At 27.9% G+C, this 18,453-nt stretch overlaps 1 protein-coding gene across 1 annotated transcript; it reads left to right on the forward strand.

Moving 5' to 3' along the window:
* The first annotated feature begins 8,091 nt into the window (after nucleotides 1-8,091).
* On the forward strand, nucleotides 8,092-18,251 carry LOC145187645 (proteasome subunit alpha type-4-like). Its single transcript, XM_090094598.1, has 8 exons — nucleotides 8,092-8,221; nucleotides 8,313-8,355; nucleotides 8,436-8,595; nucleotides 8,730-8,807; nucleotides 10,074-10,162; nucleotides 13,014-13,144; nucleotides 17,495-17,618; nucleotides 17,928-18,251. The coding sequence occupies exons 1-8, from the start codon at nucleotides 8,219-8,221 to the stop codon at nucleotides 18,083-18,085; spliced, it is 786 nt and encodes a 261-aa protein (XP_089950724.1). The 5' UTR covers nucleotides 8,092-8,218; the 3' UTR covers nucleotides 18,086-18,251.
* The last annotated feature ends 202 nt before the right edge of the window (nucleotides 18,252-18,453 follow it).

Genomic DNA, 18,453 nt, shown 5'->3' on the forward strand with positions numbered 1-18,453 from the left:
CAGCACATACATCCAACATAGTGCATCTAACGCTCATAATACATTCATAAACATTGTGTTGTAAATATATATGTATTGGTTGTATAATGATAAAAAAGCTTATGTTGCCTACGAATTGTAAAGAACATATTGCCATGAAGGTACTAACTACACCTACTGTGATACATTGATCGTTGACTATGCGGGTTTTGTTATTCGGAGGATCAAAGTGCGACATGTAGTAATTAAAGGATATTTTTTAAATGTCATACAGTAACACAAATTATTTGAACTTAGAAAAAAATTAAAAATTTCGATTTATATTCAAACATGTACCAATATTTTAAACAAATATTGGTGAGTTTAACAGGAGATTGAATGACTTCAAAAAGACATTTTTGTAAAAGAAAGTTCAATGAAACAGAATCTTTAAAGCCTACAATACACTACTACAATATTAAACAGACTTTTTTACAGCAGAAGCCGAAAAATGTTTATCAACCAATCTGGTGCTTGCATCAAAGATTAACTACTGTCTTTCACATAATTTAATATCATTTATTGGGATTTGAATTTGCAGTGAAAAATAATGAGATCTGTCCATCATCATGAATTAAAAATAATATTTTAGTGATTGGTCGCAAGGAAAAGACGACCTGAGTTTTCTCTCCAAACATATAAGCAGAAACATTCACTCGATCTACTGCTTTCGACCGACACACTCTAGGTGTATTATTTCCAAAATCTGATGTTTTTTTTCCTCTACAATTTATTTTTGCATTGGTAAAATTTCGAGATTACATGCTGCTTGATTGTAGGGCTTACATTGTGCTATAATCTTCCATGTAATCACCGGTTTTGTAATCCCTACAATCAAGCAGCAAAAGTTTGTAATCTTTGTCTCCGCGAAAAATTTCATATATTATAATATGAAGGAGAAAACTTACTTAACAAATGATATGAAATAATATCAAAGTGCTGACATGCAAAGAAATTTTTACCATCCTTATTCGACACCAGGGACTAAAACCTTTGACGTCTTTTTGTTTTGTTTCAGTTTAGTAACGCACAGTGGGCCAGAATGCAGTTTTACTGGACAAAATTCGTAACTAATTTAATATTAGAGCTATATTCACTAAAATTAGTATGAGTACTAATATGATGTCTGCGCTTTTTATGAAGGTAATATTTTTTTATTTCGTTGCTATGGATACCTTTATTTTGCTTAGCAACAACCTACTTTTGTTATCTGCAGATATTTTATAAGTGCTATATTCACTAAATTTGGCATGAGTACCAATATGAGAACACACTTCTTACAAAAGTGATAGTTTTTTAAATTTAGTTATAATGGATACTTATATCGCTTAGTTACCGGATACTTTCCTTAGTTACAAAGCGGTAAATTGATATTTGAATATTTTATCGGATTTTTGACCCACCTATATTGAATAACAATTGAGTATTTAGGTAAATAATGTTTTAGGAATAATAAAAGCAAAAAATAGTCCAGGAAAACATTATCAATTTTAAATTACATCAAAAAATTATAAAACAATAATATCGTTTAAAGATTGTTTAAGTAATTGTAAAACATCTGAAGGAAATGCTTTATGATTTGTTTGGTGTGATGTTGATTTACGCAGTGATGAAATAACAGGATCACAGGAAGCTAGGAGTCTATTGATAAGATCAATAACCCTTGAATTTTAAGCAGTCTATTTCATATCCTGAAGAGAGCGTTACTAAGATAATGCAAAATCTAAATATAAGGTTTTAATCAATACCCAGAATTTCAACTGTTTGTTCATATGCTGCAAAAACACGCCTTGAGCTATTGCCATCATCGCTTGTTCCAGAACCACCAGTTTTAGGGAAATCAACATTAAGTCCCATTTTGTTCATAAAATCAGTCTGAATCTTTCGTTTACAGATTTCTTTGTGTTCTTTAGATCTTGCTTGCCACTTTCTTGTTTCTTTTTTATATGCAATGTGCATTACCATCTCAAAAAATCGAATCCATGCATGAAGACTGGAAAGACCATAAAAACCATTTTTGAACTCTCTGTTAAATTAACCTCATAAGAATTATGAATCTCATTTTAATACATACCCCAATATTGTGTACTTAAAGTACTGTTAAAACAACGTTAATGCAAAAGTGAGTTGTTGCTATGCAAAATTTAGTACCATAGCAACCAAGTTAAAACATACATAAAATCTGAACGGGGATTTAAGGGGACGAGCAATCAATTAAAACTCGATTGAAGCATCATATAGCTCAAATAAATATAAGACAACACATGGCAAATTGTGGTAATTATTAGTTATTGTGCGGCAAAAAATAAGTTTCTTGAGAAATTTTTTTTTTTAATCTGTGATTTTCAAAGTATAACTGAGATAACATGCTATGACAAATTTATTTCACACATTTGGTTTTTCTTATCTCTAAATACTCTAGAATAACATGTACTAATTTTTTGTTTCAAAAACGTAGATGTAATTGAAATATAACACAACGTTGATGTCACTGTTAATTACTTATTTATAACTTTTTTTTTTTTTATCTCAATATTCAAATGCTTAGAGTCCTGGTAACTAAGGGATTTAATATAAATAAATTATCAATAAATTTCTCCTAAAATATGTAGATACTAAAATTAAATAGGTTTTCAAGATTAGACAACTAAAATTTTTCCCATTTTGTCCACCTTAGGGCTTCTCATTTCCCGTAAAAATCTAATTCCCGGGATTCCGGGATAAAAATGATTAATTTCACCTACTGGCCCACTGTGTAACGGCAGAACTCATTCTACCGTGATTTCAATTTGCAATTTTTTAACGGTTTTTAAGTAACGACATACACAATGGCTGCTGACTGCCGAAAGGCATGAAACTCAGAGTGCCATAAAAATGTGTTTTTATTCATTTTATATAAATATAAGTATATATATCTATCTATATATATATATATATATATACATATTACCTTTCAGTCTCCTGTCAATATAACATAAATATATATATTTATATTGTATTAGAAGGAGACTGGAAGGTGGTGACAGAAAATAGAAAAGTGTGAATATATGAACTATCCAAATGCAATAACTGAAAAAAGAGACATGATTTACTATAGAAATATACTTCACAGCATCCACAAAAAAAGAGTACATGATTATAAAATTTTATTAAGATTTTCGTGATGCTGGTACGTTTTTTAACACACCCTGAATAAATTTATGGACTGTCTTCTCCGATTCTTTTGGATATGTCTTTCGGACAGTTGCTAAAAAGAGAAAATTAATGAAACAATAGCTCAAGAAAATCATTGTTTTTTTGGAAAGCAGCGTTAGAAGACACTTACCAATTATACATTTATAAAGGTGGGTTTCTTTAAAACTTCTTTTTCCACCTCTCTGTCCATCCATGTTGAAATTTATCATCAGCGAACAATTTAATTTCTAAATTCAATTAGTTTCTCAGAAATCTGTAAACTATGTGCTTGTAATAACCTAGACATTGGCGCTTTACGGAAATAATTTGAAATTCTTTTAAATTATTACTTGGTCTTTTGCATATAGTCAAGGCAGAAATCCGGAAACATATTTAATACCAGTAGCTATAAGAGGAGACTTTATACCTCTAATGTTACTTATACGACTGGCAACTAAAATCGTAATCTGATCGCTTGCAAAATTCTTGTTCTTCATTAAACTATTTTAAACATCATTACTACTCCTCCTTCTCAAGAACCTTTGATAATGCACCTTTCAAAAGAATATCCAGTATGAGCAACAGTCTATTTTAAAAATGATCTTGCTGGAGCATCACAGAGAAAAGTTCTAACTTTAACAGTGTGTACAACTGATTTTATTGTCAGACCGGATAACTTTAAACCGCGCAATTCTTGTCATTCTTCCGGATATAAAGACGTAATTAAAAACGCAAGGAAGGAATTAAAGCATGGTCGTATAAGAGTGGACTTGCAACTTGTTATAGTTTAAACTTTTTGCATTAGTTTAAACTTTTATAGCATTTGTTTAATAAGACTGTTCATGATAAAGTAACTACTTCACGTGTTGACAAATTACTAAACAAATTACACCAAGATTAAGGAAATTAGTTGTCGGCACGAACAGATTTTATCATTTTTTTCAAGATGAACATTTGTAAATTTGGGAACTTTTTTCGTGTTAATAAAGTCTGTGAATGGTAAAATACATCTGTAAGGATAAATTTAAAATTACTAAAAAAAGTATAGCTAAATATAAAAAAGCTTAAATATACTTTTTTATCAAGATCTGATTTCATTCAATTCCTTGGTCCTTCATTCGCCGGCTTAGTCCTTCATTCACCAGGCTATTTTATAATTCATTTTATAATTCAAAACCTTTTCAAAAATGATTCAAATTTATAATTATCTTACAAAATGCGGCAGATATTTCATGTTTTCGTTTTTCATATTTCATATATTATTTCATTTATCATAAAAAGCACATAATAACCCAATAGTTTTTGTCAAATAAATTTAAGTTATATATAGCTGTTAAATCATATGATGTTAATATTAAATTCTTAATAATGCTTGCGGTTTGCCATAAATTGCTAAATTCTTTAAAACTGTGACAAATTATTTTTGCTTTCTTGTATTAATATTCATTTTTTATATAAGTTATTTATTCTTAAATGTATATATATATACACACACACACACACACACACACACACACACACACACACACACACACACACACACACACACACACACACACACACACACACACACACACACACGTCTTTTTAAGCCGTCATTAAAAGGTGTTAAATAAGACAACTTTAAGACGTTTTAAATAAGACGACTTACAGTGTTTCATTTGAGACCAGTTTGAGACATCTTTAATACCAATTTCAAGTCGTCTTGAATTTGTCTTTAAAACGACTTGTTGTTGGGTGGGAAACGTTCATGATTAAAGACATCTTAAACTGGTTATTCCGAAAGATGTCTTAAACTGGTTATTCCGAAAGATGTCTTGTTAAGATGTGTTAAAGATGTCTTAAACTGGTTATTCCGAAAGACGTCTTGTTAAGATATCTTACGGACATCTTAAACTGGTTGTTCTGACAGACGTCTTGTTCAGATGTCTTACGGAGGTCTTAAACTGGTTGTTCCGACAGACGTCTTGTTCAGATGTCAAACTATTTTTAAGGAAAATTTTTATCATTTCAAACTTGCTTTTATAAAATACATGAAGTTCTCAAAATAAATATTTTTTACTGAAAGAAATGTCCGCTGTTTCTCATGGAAGAAGTTCACAATAAATATGAACATGTTTAATGTGGCTTTTGTTTTGTTTTTTTTTCTTCTAATCAATAAAGCCTTTTTACAGCCCTCGACATAAGAGACATTTAGAAAGCTTATAAAGGGTGAAAAGTTTTTGAACTTTTTCTGAAAAAAGATTTCCTGTATCATATATGGATGAACATTTCCCTAAAATCAATTAAAAAGCCCTAACCCAGCACACAACATTGAAATAACGTTGAAACAATGTCAAAACCCTAAAATCTACCATATATCAACGTTGAAGTAACATTGTGTGCCTGCTGGGAATTTTTCTCAACTAAAAAAAAAAAGTCACCTCGAAATTAATGTATGTAACAATTATAAATCTAACATGACTGCTTTATAACTCTTACTTGGTAACACTTTCTGTAACTTTTTATGACGCAATGGAACTTTCCAGATCTTTCTTGAACTTCCAACAGCTCTTTACAGCTTTTTATAGCATTCTAGTACTTTCTAAACCATTATAGAACTGTTTGGAACTTTCCAGAACTTTCTGCATTATATGTATGATGAAAATATAATGTTCTGAATGAACTATTGGTGTTATTATAGCTAACAGTCAGTGGTCATTCACTAAAGACAAACAATATTACTACCTACAAATGAAAAGCAAAAGGCAAAGTGGGGTACTCAACAAGTAAAGTTGCTAGTAAAGAAACCATTTACCCTTCAAAGACACGAAAGCTGACTGGTAAATGGATTGAAAAGTCAATACCAATTTGTTTCGTGTTTATAAGAATGTTATAAAAACACAGGTCATTGCATATAGTAATTCACTAATAAAGCACAATGACCTCAATAAGATAAGGAAAAGACAAAAGAAAAACATAAAAAACAAATTAATCACCTATTAAAGGTATAATAAAAAGTTTATATAGAAACACCCTTATGACAGACTTTTAAAAGAAAAATATAGGTCAAATAATTAATATAATGATTCACATATACATGCTATATACACACATGCACAAAATTTGTAAGCTGTACATAGACACAAAGAAAGAATTTATTGAGCTAAAGACCAAAGTTAAGCGTAACTTTTTAGGTAGAAATGATGGAGTGACTTAAAGGATAAAATCTATTTTTAGGTTGTACGAGAAGGTGTTTCAAAAAAGGATACACTGGTATGTAAAGGAATTTATTCCACGTTTAGTTTTAGAGGAATAGTTTAACTGCTACAGGTGACTAATCTCAGGTTATACCCACACATTGCTCTATATTAAAATGGTTATGAAATATAGTTGGATAAGACCGTGTTGTTGATCTCTGACAAATGAACAATTTAGGAACTGGATAAGCCATAGAAACGAGGAACTTTGGATGTAAGATACAGGATGCCAGTAGGGAAGTTTCATGGGCAGAAATGAATTATTCGTATTGCTCTATTTTGTCTTCTGTGATATTATTACATCACATTCCTAAATTTGACATGTATATCGTAAATGTAAACCAAAAATTGAGTGATGTATAGATAGTGATGTTTCAAAGTTAACCAAGTGTCGAAGTTTTGCTAACATCCCGCTAAAACAGCATAATTTAAGAGTAAGGTCATTTATTTGTGTTTTGAATGAGAGTTTTTTATCTATCACAACACCAAGACAAGCTATATTACTAGAGAATGACAGCTTTTGGCCACTTGTTCTAAAGTTCAAGAATTTTGGAAGATTCTTGCTATTTTTCTATGAAGATTTAGCATGGTGCGTCTTAAATATTTTTTATATTTCGGTTTTTTTAGTTTTCAATTAGAATTTATATGCTAAAAGCCTTTGAATAAGACTGGCCATATCCTGATTAATATATTTATTTAGTTTTTTAAAGAGAGTTTGGTTGTTAATTAAAGATTAGTATTATCAACAAATTGATACTTATTTGAATGTTTTATAGAAAGATTAAGATAACTGTTTTAGGTAATAAAGAAAAGATAATAGATCCCTGAGGGATACATTCTCTTTTTTTTGGATCCCTGAGTGATTGTACTACAAACGCTTTAAATGTTTGAGAAAATTCACTTTAAGAAAATTCTTTACATCAGTAATGTAAGGTGAAGTTCAAGAGCTCGTCTAGCCATTCTTGCAATTATTCTAATAGCCACAATAAGGACGAGTTTGGAGAAGGAATACCGATACATTTCCTATGACTGGCCAGACTATAGGTTTACCAATCAGATGTAAAATAAAAATGACTTAAAGAACTTGTCAGAAATATTGCCTGAGCGCGGCCAGATAACAATTTAACCCGTGAAGACGTAACCATTAATGATTATGTTCGTGTTGCTTTTAACACAGATCGTCATCCTAAATCTGTAATGAGAGTGCACTTTCTAAATAAACTTATTTTGCATTAAAATGCAAATCACAATAACCATAAAATATAATTTTTTTCTATATTTGTTTTAGCGTCTTTTTGTATTTGGTATAGCTTATATCTTGCCATTTTTAAGAAAAGTACTCTTTTCTACTTAGCTATTTAATGTAGAAAAGCTAAAAAAAATGATCTAGCATTACCTATGCATTCAGTTTTAAAATCATATATATAATATATAATATATTATATATATATATATATATATATATATATATATATATATATATATATATATATATATATATATATATATATATATATATATATATATATATATATATATATATATATATATATATATATATATATATATATATATATATATATATATATATTAATGCAAATTTTAGTAATTGAATTTACATATGCTAATAGCTAAGGTATTGGTTTGATAAGAAGACTGGTATTATCTCTAACTCTCTTTTGCTTATATATTTCAAATGTCTATTCTAGTAGTTAAATCATTAATTTAATGTGTCTGTAAAGATTTTAGCATAAAAATTACATTTTCAACACAAGAGAACAAGCAAAATGGTTTGATTTTTTCAGTTTTTTTTTAATTGTGTAAATAAATTTTATCTATTTCCTTTAACATTATAGCTACACAATTTTAATTGTCTTTTAGTCTCGAAGGTATGATACTCGCACAACCATTTTTTCTCCAGAAGGTATGTCTCTTCTAGAATATTAAGTTAAATTTTTAAGTTAAATAAAAATTTATTTCAAGTTTTCTAAATTTTCCATGCAGGGCGCCTCTTTCAAGTTGAGTATGCTATGGAAGCAATTAGTCATGCAGGCACTTGTCTTGGAATTCTAGCAAAAGATGGTGTAGTATTAGCAGCTGAGCGGCGAAATACAAATAAGTTACTAGATGATGTACTTTCTGATAAAATATATAAACTAGATGAGTATGTTTTTAACATATAGTAATTAAGATTTTGTTTGAAATATGATTTTTTGTTTAGTTTTTTTTTTTTTTTTTAATTTTTCTTTTTTATTAAAAAAATTTTTAAATTGCATTACAAGATTTTTATGTTTTTAGAAATACTGCCTGCAGTGTTGCAGGGATTACTTCTGATGCTAATGTTTTGACTGCACAACTTAGACTTACTGCGCAAAGGTATAAAATCTTTTCAGAAATAAGACCTTGCAAAATGTAAATACAAAGTACAAGTTTCCAAACTTTGTGTTTTCTTTTCATGTTCTAATGATAAAATCTATATTCATTAACTTTCTTTTACATATGTTTCTTTCTTTATATTTCTTTACAAATTGCCTGGGGATGTTAAATTCTAAATTTTTTCTAAATCTAGCTATAGTTGTACTACATAAATCTCTACACAAATTAATAGGTTGGTAAGGATGAAATTTGTAGTTAAGAATATTGCCAACTTTATCATGTTAATATTTGACATTGGTTTATTATTTTACAGTTCTGTTTCTTTTTTTTTTTCTCTCTCTCTCTCTCTCTTCTTTCTTTTTGTTGAAAAGTTACCTATCATGCCTTTTTAAGAAATAATTGTAGTCTCTAAAAGTAATTAATTTTTTTTTAATGATTTTATTGAAAATATTATAATCCAAAATTTGCATTTTTATGAAGTATAAGTTTTTATTTGGAACTACAGCATCACAGATCGCACAAAAAAAAAAAAAAAAAAATAGAAGCATATTATCAAATTGGGTTACCCATTTTCATACAGGTAACTTTGACTTAGCATTTAAGTCATAGGTTGCGCAGCATCAAAGGTCATGATGAACTAAAGGTCTCTGTTGAGTTTGATCATCTCATAAATTATCATTAAAGCTTGATGTTAGTAAACAAACAATATTAACTCGTATAGCTCAAAATGCTAAATTAAAAAATTTGGGTAAGTGGGTTTCACATAAACTATTTGAAAACAAAAGCAAAAGTATTTGGAAGTTTACTTGTTGCTTTCTGGCCACAAATCTAATCCATTTTTTAAGCAAATTGTTACTTATGATGAGAAATGGATCACAACAGAATTATACTACAACTGACTGCACAATTTGATGCAAAAGCTTGCCTAGATCAGTCAACAGATCAAGTCCTATCTTATTACATGATAGTACTAGACTATACACCGCACAAATGACTGTAGCAAAACTACTAAAAAAGGAGTTGTAACTTTTTTATGATACTCCAAACCTAGCTCCCACCAACTACAGCTTCTTTTGCAATTAGCCACTTTTTTTGCAATTAGCCACTTTTTTTGCAATTAGCCACTTTTTTTAAATAGAAAAACAACTTAACAATGACTCTTCTGTAAAAATGGCCTACTAGGAGTTCACTTCACCCTGATAGATACTTATTTGTAAATTTAAACATAACACTTTCATCTACATTTTAATTGCCATTTTTTGCTAGATATTTATTACTCTATCAAGAAGCAATGCCAGTTGAACAATTAGTTAGCAGTTTATGTGATCTTAAGCAAAGATACACACAAGTTGGAGGTATGTCTTGTTAATTACTTTTTATTCTTACATTACATAACTAAAGAGAATATTAGTTTTTAAAAAAAGTAAAAAAATAAGAAGCACAAAGTAAAGTTTTTAAAAAATATGCCTTCAAAAAACTGAAACATGTTTTATGAAGAAATTTCAATAGTGCCTTAAGTTTCAGTTATTACTTATTATACTGTCAATATTTTTTTTATACGATGTCAAAAATTCAGGTTTTATGCATATATCAATAAGCTAACCTGGTGTTGTTATCAGCACTATAGTATAAACAAAGACAAGCAAAAAAATATTTTGAAAGTTGCTGCTTCTTTTAAAGTGAACCAGATTACATTAGATTCTTCAAATTTACTTGAAACTTGCATCCTGAAACTTTCAAATAAATTGAACCAAATTTTGTATATTCTCTGCTACTTTTGGTAGTGTTAACTACTTTATAGTTTTGTACATTTTCAACCAAATCACAGCTGTTTTTGTTATTCTGTAATTCTGTTGAAAATGTACAAAACCATAAAGTAGCTAACAGCACTGAAAGTAGCAGAGAATGTATACTCATGGACATGCAGCAAAAGAGTGCTTCAAACTCATGTGAAACTAGGGAAACTTTAAAAGTGTGCATCTCTACACAAGAACTCATTAAAAAGTAATATTATGGACAATTAACCTCAACATAAATGAAAGAGAAGCAACAGTGCTTGTTAATATTGGATGTTCACAGTCTATGATAAATAAAATATTATTGGAAAATAGATAATGTGAATGTTGCTATGTTAGTTTATTAACTATAGTGTGAAGGAGTGAACAGCATCTAAAAAATTAACATTCAATAGGTGCATTATTGATGGTTATAAATATGCCTATATGCAAGTATAATATGATCAATGATAACAATCGATCTGATCACAATATTTGGAAAGCTTAGAATTGACAGCAAATATTTAGAAATATTCAAAATCATCTTAGCAATGATTGAAGTTGGAATTAGTAAAGCTAACTTTGAAACAAGATACACTCTTCAAATATGATGAGGTCTTTGCAGAAAAAGCCAAATCTATCGCTAATGTTTGTTAATCAAGATCATGCAAAGAAGATAGAACTTGACTATAATAATTGCTAACTCAAATTAGTAAAAGCATTCACTAGAGATGTCTACATTACAATAATAAAAAAAAGGGTAGAAGACTTATGAGCAGAGGCAAGAACTATTTGGTGGTTGATCTTAGACAAACATGTCTACAAAATAATAATTTTGATTTGCTTAAAACTATGATATGTTCTACTACAAGATCCTGCAGTAACAAATTCAACATGAAGATATACTGATGATACTCTTGTAGTTGATTGAATAAAAAAAAAAAAAAGACTCGTTTGAAAAAAATGGGATCTCCATGCTAAATCAGTGTAATACTTTAATGAAGATTGAGTACATGGGATTGGAAGTAACAATTAAGCTAACAAAAGAATTATGTTGGGTAAGAAAAATTCCACCAGCTCATATAGTGATGAAAAAGAGTAAGATATTTTCCATATGTGGAAACAAAACAATCTTCCAGTGGTTGGATGTTTAAGACTGGTGTGCAGCTATATTAAAACTTCACAAATGACCTTGGATAGAATAAGCCTATAGTGAAGCAAAACATAATTAAGATATTTCTAGAAGTAATTGCTAAGGTTCTGAGAAGGGATCCTGGTCAATAAATATGAAGTGTAGAACCAAATACACTGTTTCATGTATGATGTGATAAGAGTTTTTTGGTAAAGGTGATGCAAACAAAATTCATATAATTGCTTAGTAAGATACATGCATAAAAGGGCTAAATATGGGCATATAATTGCTTAGTAAGATACATGCATAAATATTGTCTTTGCTTGGTTCCCATTAAAATGGGAACCAAGCAAAGTCAATATTAAAACTGATTCTCATAGTGTGTTCAGCTGGTTGCAATCTGATCTAAATCAAAGGCTAAAAGAAGAGTATTCTTTAAATTTCATAGGGATATGAGATCCCAGTAGCAAAAACAAAGCAGCTGATCTGACAAGAGTATTAACAAAATGCATAAAGCACCTGTTTTTGACAATACAAGTTTGCAACATAATGTTGAAGCATGACCTACAAGAAGCTGAATGTACTCATGCACTAGGTCATACATTCCTTATGATGGCTATGGAGTTATACAAGTGCAAATTTATGCTAGAGAATAAGTAAAACAATTTCTCAGTGAATGTTATGCATGCATTCATTTGTCTCTACTGTAATCAGACAGAACAACTCATTTACTATATGTTAAAAGGCCATTTGGAAATGGCATCATTAAAAGAATATAGTTAATGGTAAAATGAACTAATACAAAAACAGGCTTCTTTGTACATATATGTAACATGTGTTTTGTGACCAAGACATTCAACAATGAATGTTTAGAAAATGCTTTATCTAAATATATATTTGATTATTTCAAAGATGTTTTTAAAAGGCCTGTTTCACAAATGTCCAGCTTAATAAAAAGTTTTTTTTATTGTAATTTTTGCAATATTCTGAACATAGACAATTTTGGTACATGAAAATTACATTTGATTCCACAAATGTATGTGAAGGTGATCTCAGCAAATGGAAATTAGATATTGGCTTCATGATTTATCTATGGTTACATAAAATTAAACCATAATTATTAATAAGAAAATTCTTACTAACTATAATTCATAACATTCAAATCAAAATAAGCATTTAAATTTAAGTTCCTGAAAATTTAAGTCCAAAGTTTAAAATTTAAGTACAAAGTTCAGACTTTTAAATCATAACTTTTAGAATTTCCAAATCTTATCTTTAATGAATCTTTATATATTTCAGGTTATCGTCCTTTTGGTGTATCACTTCTCTACATTGGTTGGGATAGCCGTTTAGGATTTCAGTTATACCAAAGTGATCCCAGTGGGAATTATTCTGGTTGGAAAGCAACATGCATAGGGAATAATAGTGTTGTAAGTAATAAAAGAAAACTTTTTATTATACACTTCACAAAATTTTAAAGACCATCAATTTCAGTTATTAATAACAACAGCTGATAAAAATAATAACTAATTATATAATATAATAATAAATAATGTAATTAATTAAAATGCACATAAAATATATTGAAATACTAAAAACTTTTAGTATTTAAAAAAATAAAAGGTTTTTGTTTGAAATTTTTTCTATTTTTAAGTTATAAAATTTTAGTTTTTTTCTTAATTGATTGGGAGTTGGTCCATATATATATATATATATATATATATATATATATATATATATATATATATATATATATATATATATATATATATATATATATATATATATATATATATATATATATATATATATATATATATATATATATATATATATATATTTCTTCAATAATTTTATTTGGAATTAAATGAATCATATTTTTATTTCATCTAAGATTACTTGATCCCAACCTTCCTTTATTTTTTTTTCTTTTAACTCGTTGAGATTATTAATTACTTTCCATTTGCATAAACCAAATGAAACAAATTACTCTGTATGTTTTCAATTGGATTTAAATCCTGGCTATTTGTAAGATATTTCTTTTCTTTGTTATTAATTTTTTGTATGATTAAAGCTATGGATGCTCCATTCTGTAAAAAAATTGGATTTTTGCTTCTTATTTTTTTAAGCAAAGTAACAAACTTTTTTAAAGTATTTCTGTATAGTCTTTAGAATATAGATATCTTAAGTAAGATATCTTAGTACCTTTAACAAATGCAGTGCTTGATTTTCCTCTACCAAAGGCTGCTCATTAAACTACCACCTCCAAAATTACATCAGAAAAAAAAACATACAAATTTTTCTTCCTTTCTTAAATCATGAAAATAATACTCATACCCATTAGGCCCATCTAAATTGAACTTCTTTTCATGAGACCATACAACATCATTCCAATCTAACCTTGTTTCAATGCAATTTCTAGCAAATTCAAGCCTAGTTTCTTTTTGTCTTTGAGTAATTTATGGATTTCTTTTTAATTTCTTAGGATTAATTAATGAATTTGATTTGGTTCCTGAATACTTTGAACACTTGCAGCTAATAATAAATACCTTTTTATCTGCTTAACAGTAATTGTTGAATTGCTTACAAACCTTAAAAATTAATTGAGTCTGTTTATCAAATATTTTTTTGTGCCCTGTTGTCTTTACAAACACATTTCCATTTCTTCCATTTAGGTAATTATAAACTAGAATCTTTGATTTGTTTATATTTTTTGCTATTTCTCATTCACTTAGTTCTTTGAATAAAGAGCATCTGTTTTACATACTTGTAGTCAGTGATGTCTTTTGGTTTGCTCATTTTTAAATCAAACAAGATAATCTAAAACAAGCTTTAAAGGTTCATAATAAGTTCATTTTAGATAATAATTTTGAGAAAGATTCAATTGAAAATCTTTTAAAAAGTAAAATGGTTTTAAAATTTTGTCATTTTAAAAAGTCCAAAATTTTTAGATATTCTTGCATATATATATATATATATATACATATACATATACATATACATATACATACATACATACATGGCCGCGGAGAGGGGATTTTGGACGGGGAAGATTCCCAGGGCCCCATGTATTTACAAACAATTTTTTAAAATCATTTTTAAAAGATTTAAATAGTTTTGACTTTTAAAAGCTTTAATTAACTTTCATTTTTATTTTCAATGACTAGAGCACGCTTCTATTGGTCCTGGGTATATAATTGATCATAATGAGGGCCCCTTAAGAAAACTTCCCAGGCCCCGAAATTTCTCTCGGTGGCTATGTGTATATATATATATATATACACACACACACACACACACACACACACACACACACACACACACACACACACACACACACACACACACACACACACACACACACACACACAGATCATTGGCCATAAATTAGAGCTCACTTTTTTTTTTTTTATAAAACATTAATTCAAAATAAAATGAATTGAAAACAAAACTTATTTTTTATATTTTATTTTTAAACATTATAATTAAAATCTTTATACATTATGGAAATCAAAAAAATAAATTTAAACATAATGGTCTTGATACCAAAAAATGAAAAATAATGAAATATGTTATATTATTTTGAAAAAAAGTTTGGACAAAAGTTAAGGTTATATTTCAAATAATATATAAGAACAACAATTTACAAATGGAAAACCATAAAAAAAAAGCGTTCTAATATTTTGTAGAACCTCCTTTCTCATGTAAGCATTGGTTTACTCTCTTTTGCATCGAATTTACAAGATTTTGAGTTATTTCTTTAGGCACATTGTCAAGCAGTTTCCTTATTTCAATTTTTAATTGCTCAACATTTAAAATTTGGATTTTTCCAAGATATGACGATCTAATCATGACCATGAATTTTCTATATAGTTTAAGTCAGGGCTGTTAGCAGGCCAAGACATCAATATTTGGCTGTCGACAAACCATTGTTTGCTGTATGGCATGGTGCACCATCTTGGCGCATCATCCAACACTATCTTGTTCATATATAATATATTGTTTTCTTCTTTAAATATATCAATTGAGGGAAGAAGGCAATTATCTAAAATTTCAATATATCTATCAGCATTAAGTCTACCTTCAAATAATTGATAGCATCCAAGTCCTACATAATTCATGCAGGCCCTAATGCCTATACTCTCACTTAGTATGACTCAGCATTTTTGCATATCTACCTCAACATTCATTTCGTCAGAGAATATAACATTTTGCCACTTACAATCAGGCCAATTTTTATGTTGATTGCACCATGCAATCCTTGCTTTTTGCTGTTTCTTTGAAAGTCTTGGCTTCTTGCATTCAGATTGCAGACAGTTTTTGAACTTACTTTTATTCCATATGTATTTTTTGATTTATGGCAAAGACTGCTTGACGATAATTTTCTGTCATGTTTCATTAAACGAATTAATAAACATTCATCTCTTTAAGTTGTTACAGCTGGCCGACCAGATCATCGCTGATCCTTAATGTCACCTGTTTCAGTAAAACATTTTAAAATACGTGCAACAATTGAATATGCAATATTTAACTTATTTGCTATTTGACAAAGGGATAGTTCTTGGTTTCGAAGAAAAATTGATTCGTAATGTGTTTTTTCAGAGATTCTTGACATTGATTTTGGAGTTTCATGCTGTATTTCTTTGCTCATTTTGTAACTTTTTTATTATTTAATTTATTCGTGTTTTTATTAGTACTATTTAAAACAAAAAACAAAAAAATATCAGAAATAATAAATGCAGATGATAATAAAATCAATTTATTGAAAAAAATCATGAATATATTACTTAAATTTTAAAAATAAAGCAGTGAGCCTTAACTTTTGACCAACATAAAAGATAAAAATTTTATAGTAGTTGTTATTAAATTATATATAATTAGGAGTACAAAATAAATTTTAAGGAAACCACATGTCAATTAAACAGTAAACATAATACTTATTATTTAATACTAATATTGAAAAAGTATAATAGTTCTTAAAATAATTTCAATCAAACAGGATTTAAAAAAAAAAAAAATAGTGAGCTCTAATTTAGGCCAATGATGTGTGTGTGTGTGTGTGTGTGTGTGTGTGTATATATATATATATATATATATATATATATAAATATATATATATATATATATATATATATATATATATATATATATATATATATATATATATAATATATATATATATATATATATATATATATATATATATATATATATATATATATATATATATATATATATATATATATATATATGCATGGATATCTTAAATGTAGATATGGATATCTAAATATATAGAATAATATACTTAAGAGAAGAATTCAAATAATTGTTTAATAAAGAAATTTGAAGAGGAATGTATTGGGAATGTATTAGGAATGTAGAAGAACTAGTTGAGTGTTAAGTCAAAGCCCACTAGATTGCTTTAAGTTCTTTTTGTCTAATTAAATATCTTTGTATCTCAATCACAAATCATTTGTAATCCAAATTTTTGCCCAAAACCAAACAAGTAGAATGTTGCCAAAATAGAATTTTCAGTTTTAGCTTTAGCCAATTCCAAAGCTGAAAGTTTTCGTTTACTATTTTTTACAAAGTTTTTTTTTACAAAATATCTTTGACTTTAGACTTTTACAATTCATTATAGCTAGAGGAGTTAAGTAGTGTCAATACTTTGTATTGTTTCATCCTATTGAGTGAGTGGTTTCAATTGCTATTCAACAACAATTTTAAGGTATATATTTTTTGTAATATGCTAGAACAATAGTTTGCATTCATATTTTTAGGCTGCTATCTCAATGCTAAAGCAAGATTATAATGAAGATGGTGTTAATCTTGAAGAAGCATTACAATTAGCAGTCAAAGTTCTTGGGAAAACTTTGGATGTTCAAAAACTCACCTCAGAAAAAGGTATTTTAATAACTATCACAGTTTTAGAATAAAAGTTCTATAAAAGTTCTTGTTATTTTTCTTTACTTTTAAAAAATTATTGTAAATTATCATTATTATGAAAAAAAATGATAATAAAAATAAAAAAGTAAAAAAAAAAAAAGAAAGAAAAAATGCAAAAAAGTGTAACTTAAGTTTCAATCATGTTAGTGATTCAATATCCTTAAGAACAATTTTAAATTTGCTCACAAGAGTTGTTTACTAATTTACCTTCAAAATCCTTTGCTTTTTTATTGACAACAAGATTAAATTATTTCGGTTTTCTTTTAGTTGAGATTGCTCATTTAACACGTAAAAATGGTGAAACTGTAATTCATATACTCAGCAGCAATGAGATCAATGTTCTTTTACAGCATCATGAAGAAGAACAAAAGAAAGTAGAAGAAGAAAAAGCAAAATCTGAAAAACTAAAAGCAACAAAGAAATAAATTTTGTTGGTATAATACATGAAAACATTTCTGAAAAGTTTCCAATATTTTTCAAATGTTTTATGCTGTTCAAAGTTCAAAGACAAATCATCATATGAATGTTTAGTTTTATTTTCTGAAGAACGATATGTAGTTTTCATAAGAAATGCTGAAAAGATCAAATATATATGCTGTTATTTTCTTTTTCTATTTAAAGTTTATAGTGATTTTTTTTTGTAAACTAGCCTAAAGTTTCTGATTGTTGAACATGTACTTATGCTATTATTATTATTATTGTTGTTGTTGTTATATTTTTGTTATTATTATATTGTTATTATTATTATTTATTATTGGTTTTTTACAACATAAAGTTCATGTTTCTCACTTTT

Source organism: Hydra viridissima, unplaced genomic scaffold (genome assembly GCF_058129835.1).
Source record: "Hydra viridissima isolate aposymbiotic clone 2 unplaced genomic scaffold, HvirCarnegie_v1 scaffold_1, whole genome shotgun sequence".
NCBI lineage: Eukaryota > Metazoa > Cnidaria > Hydrozoa > Anthoathecata > Hydridae > Hydra > Hydra viridissima.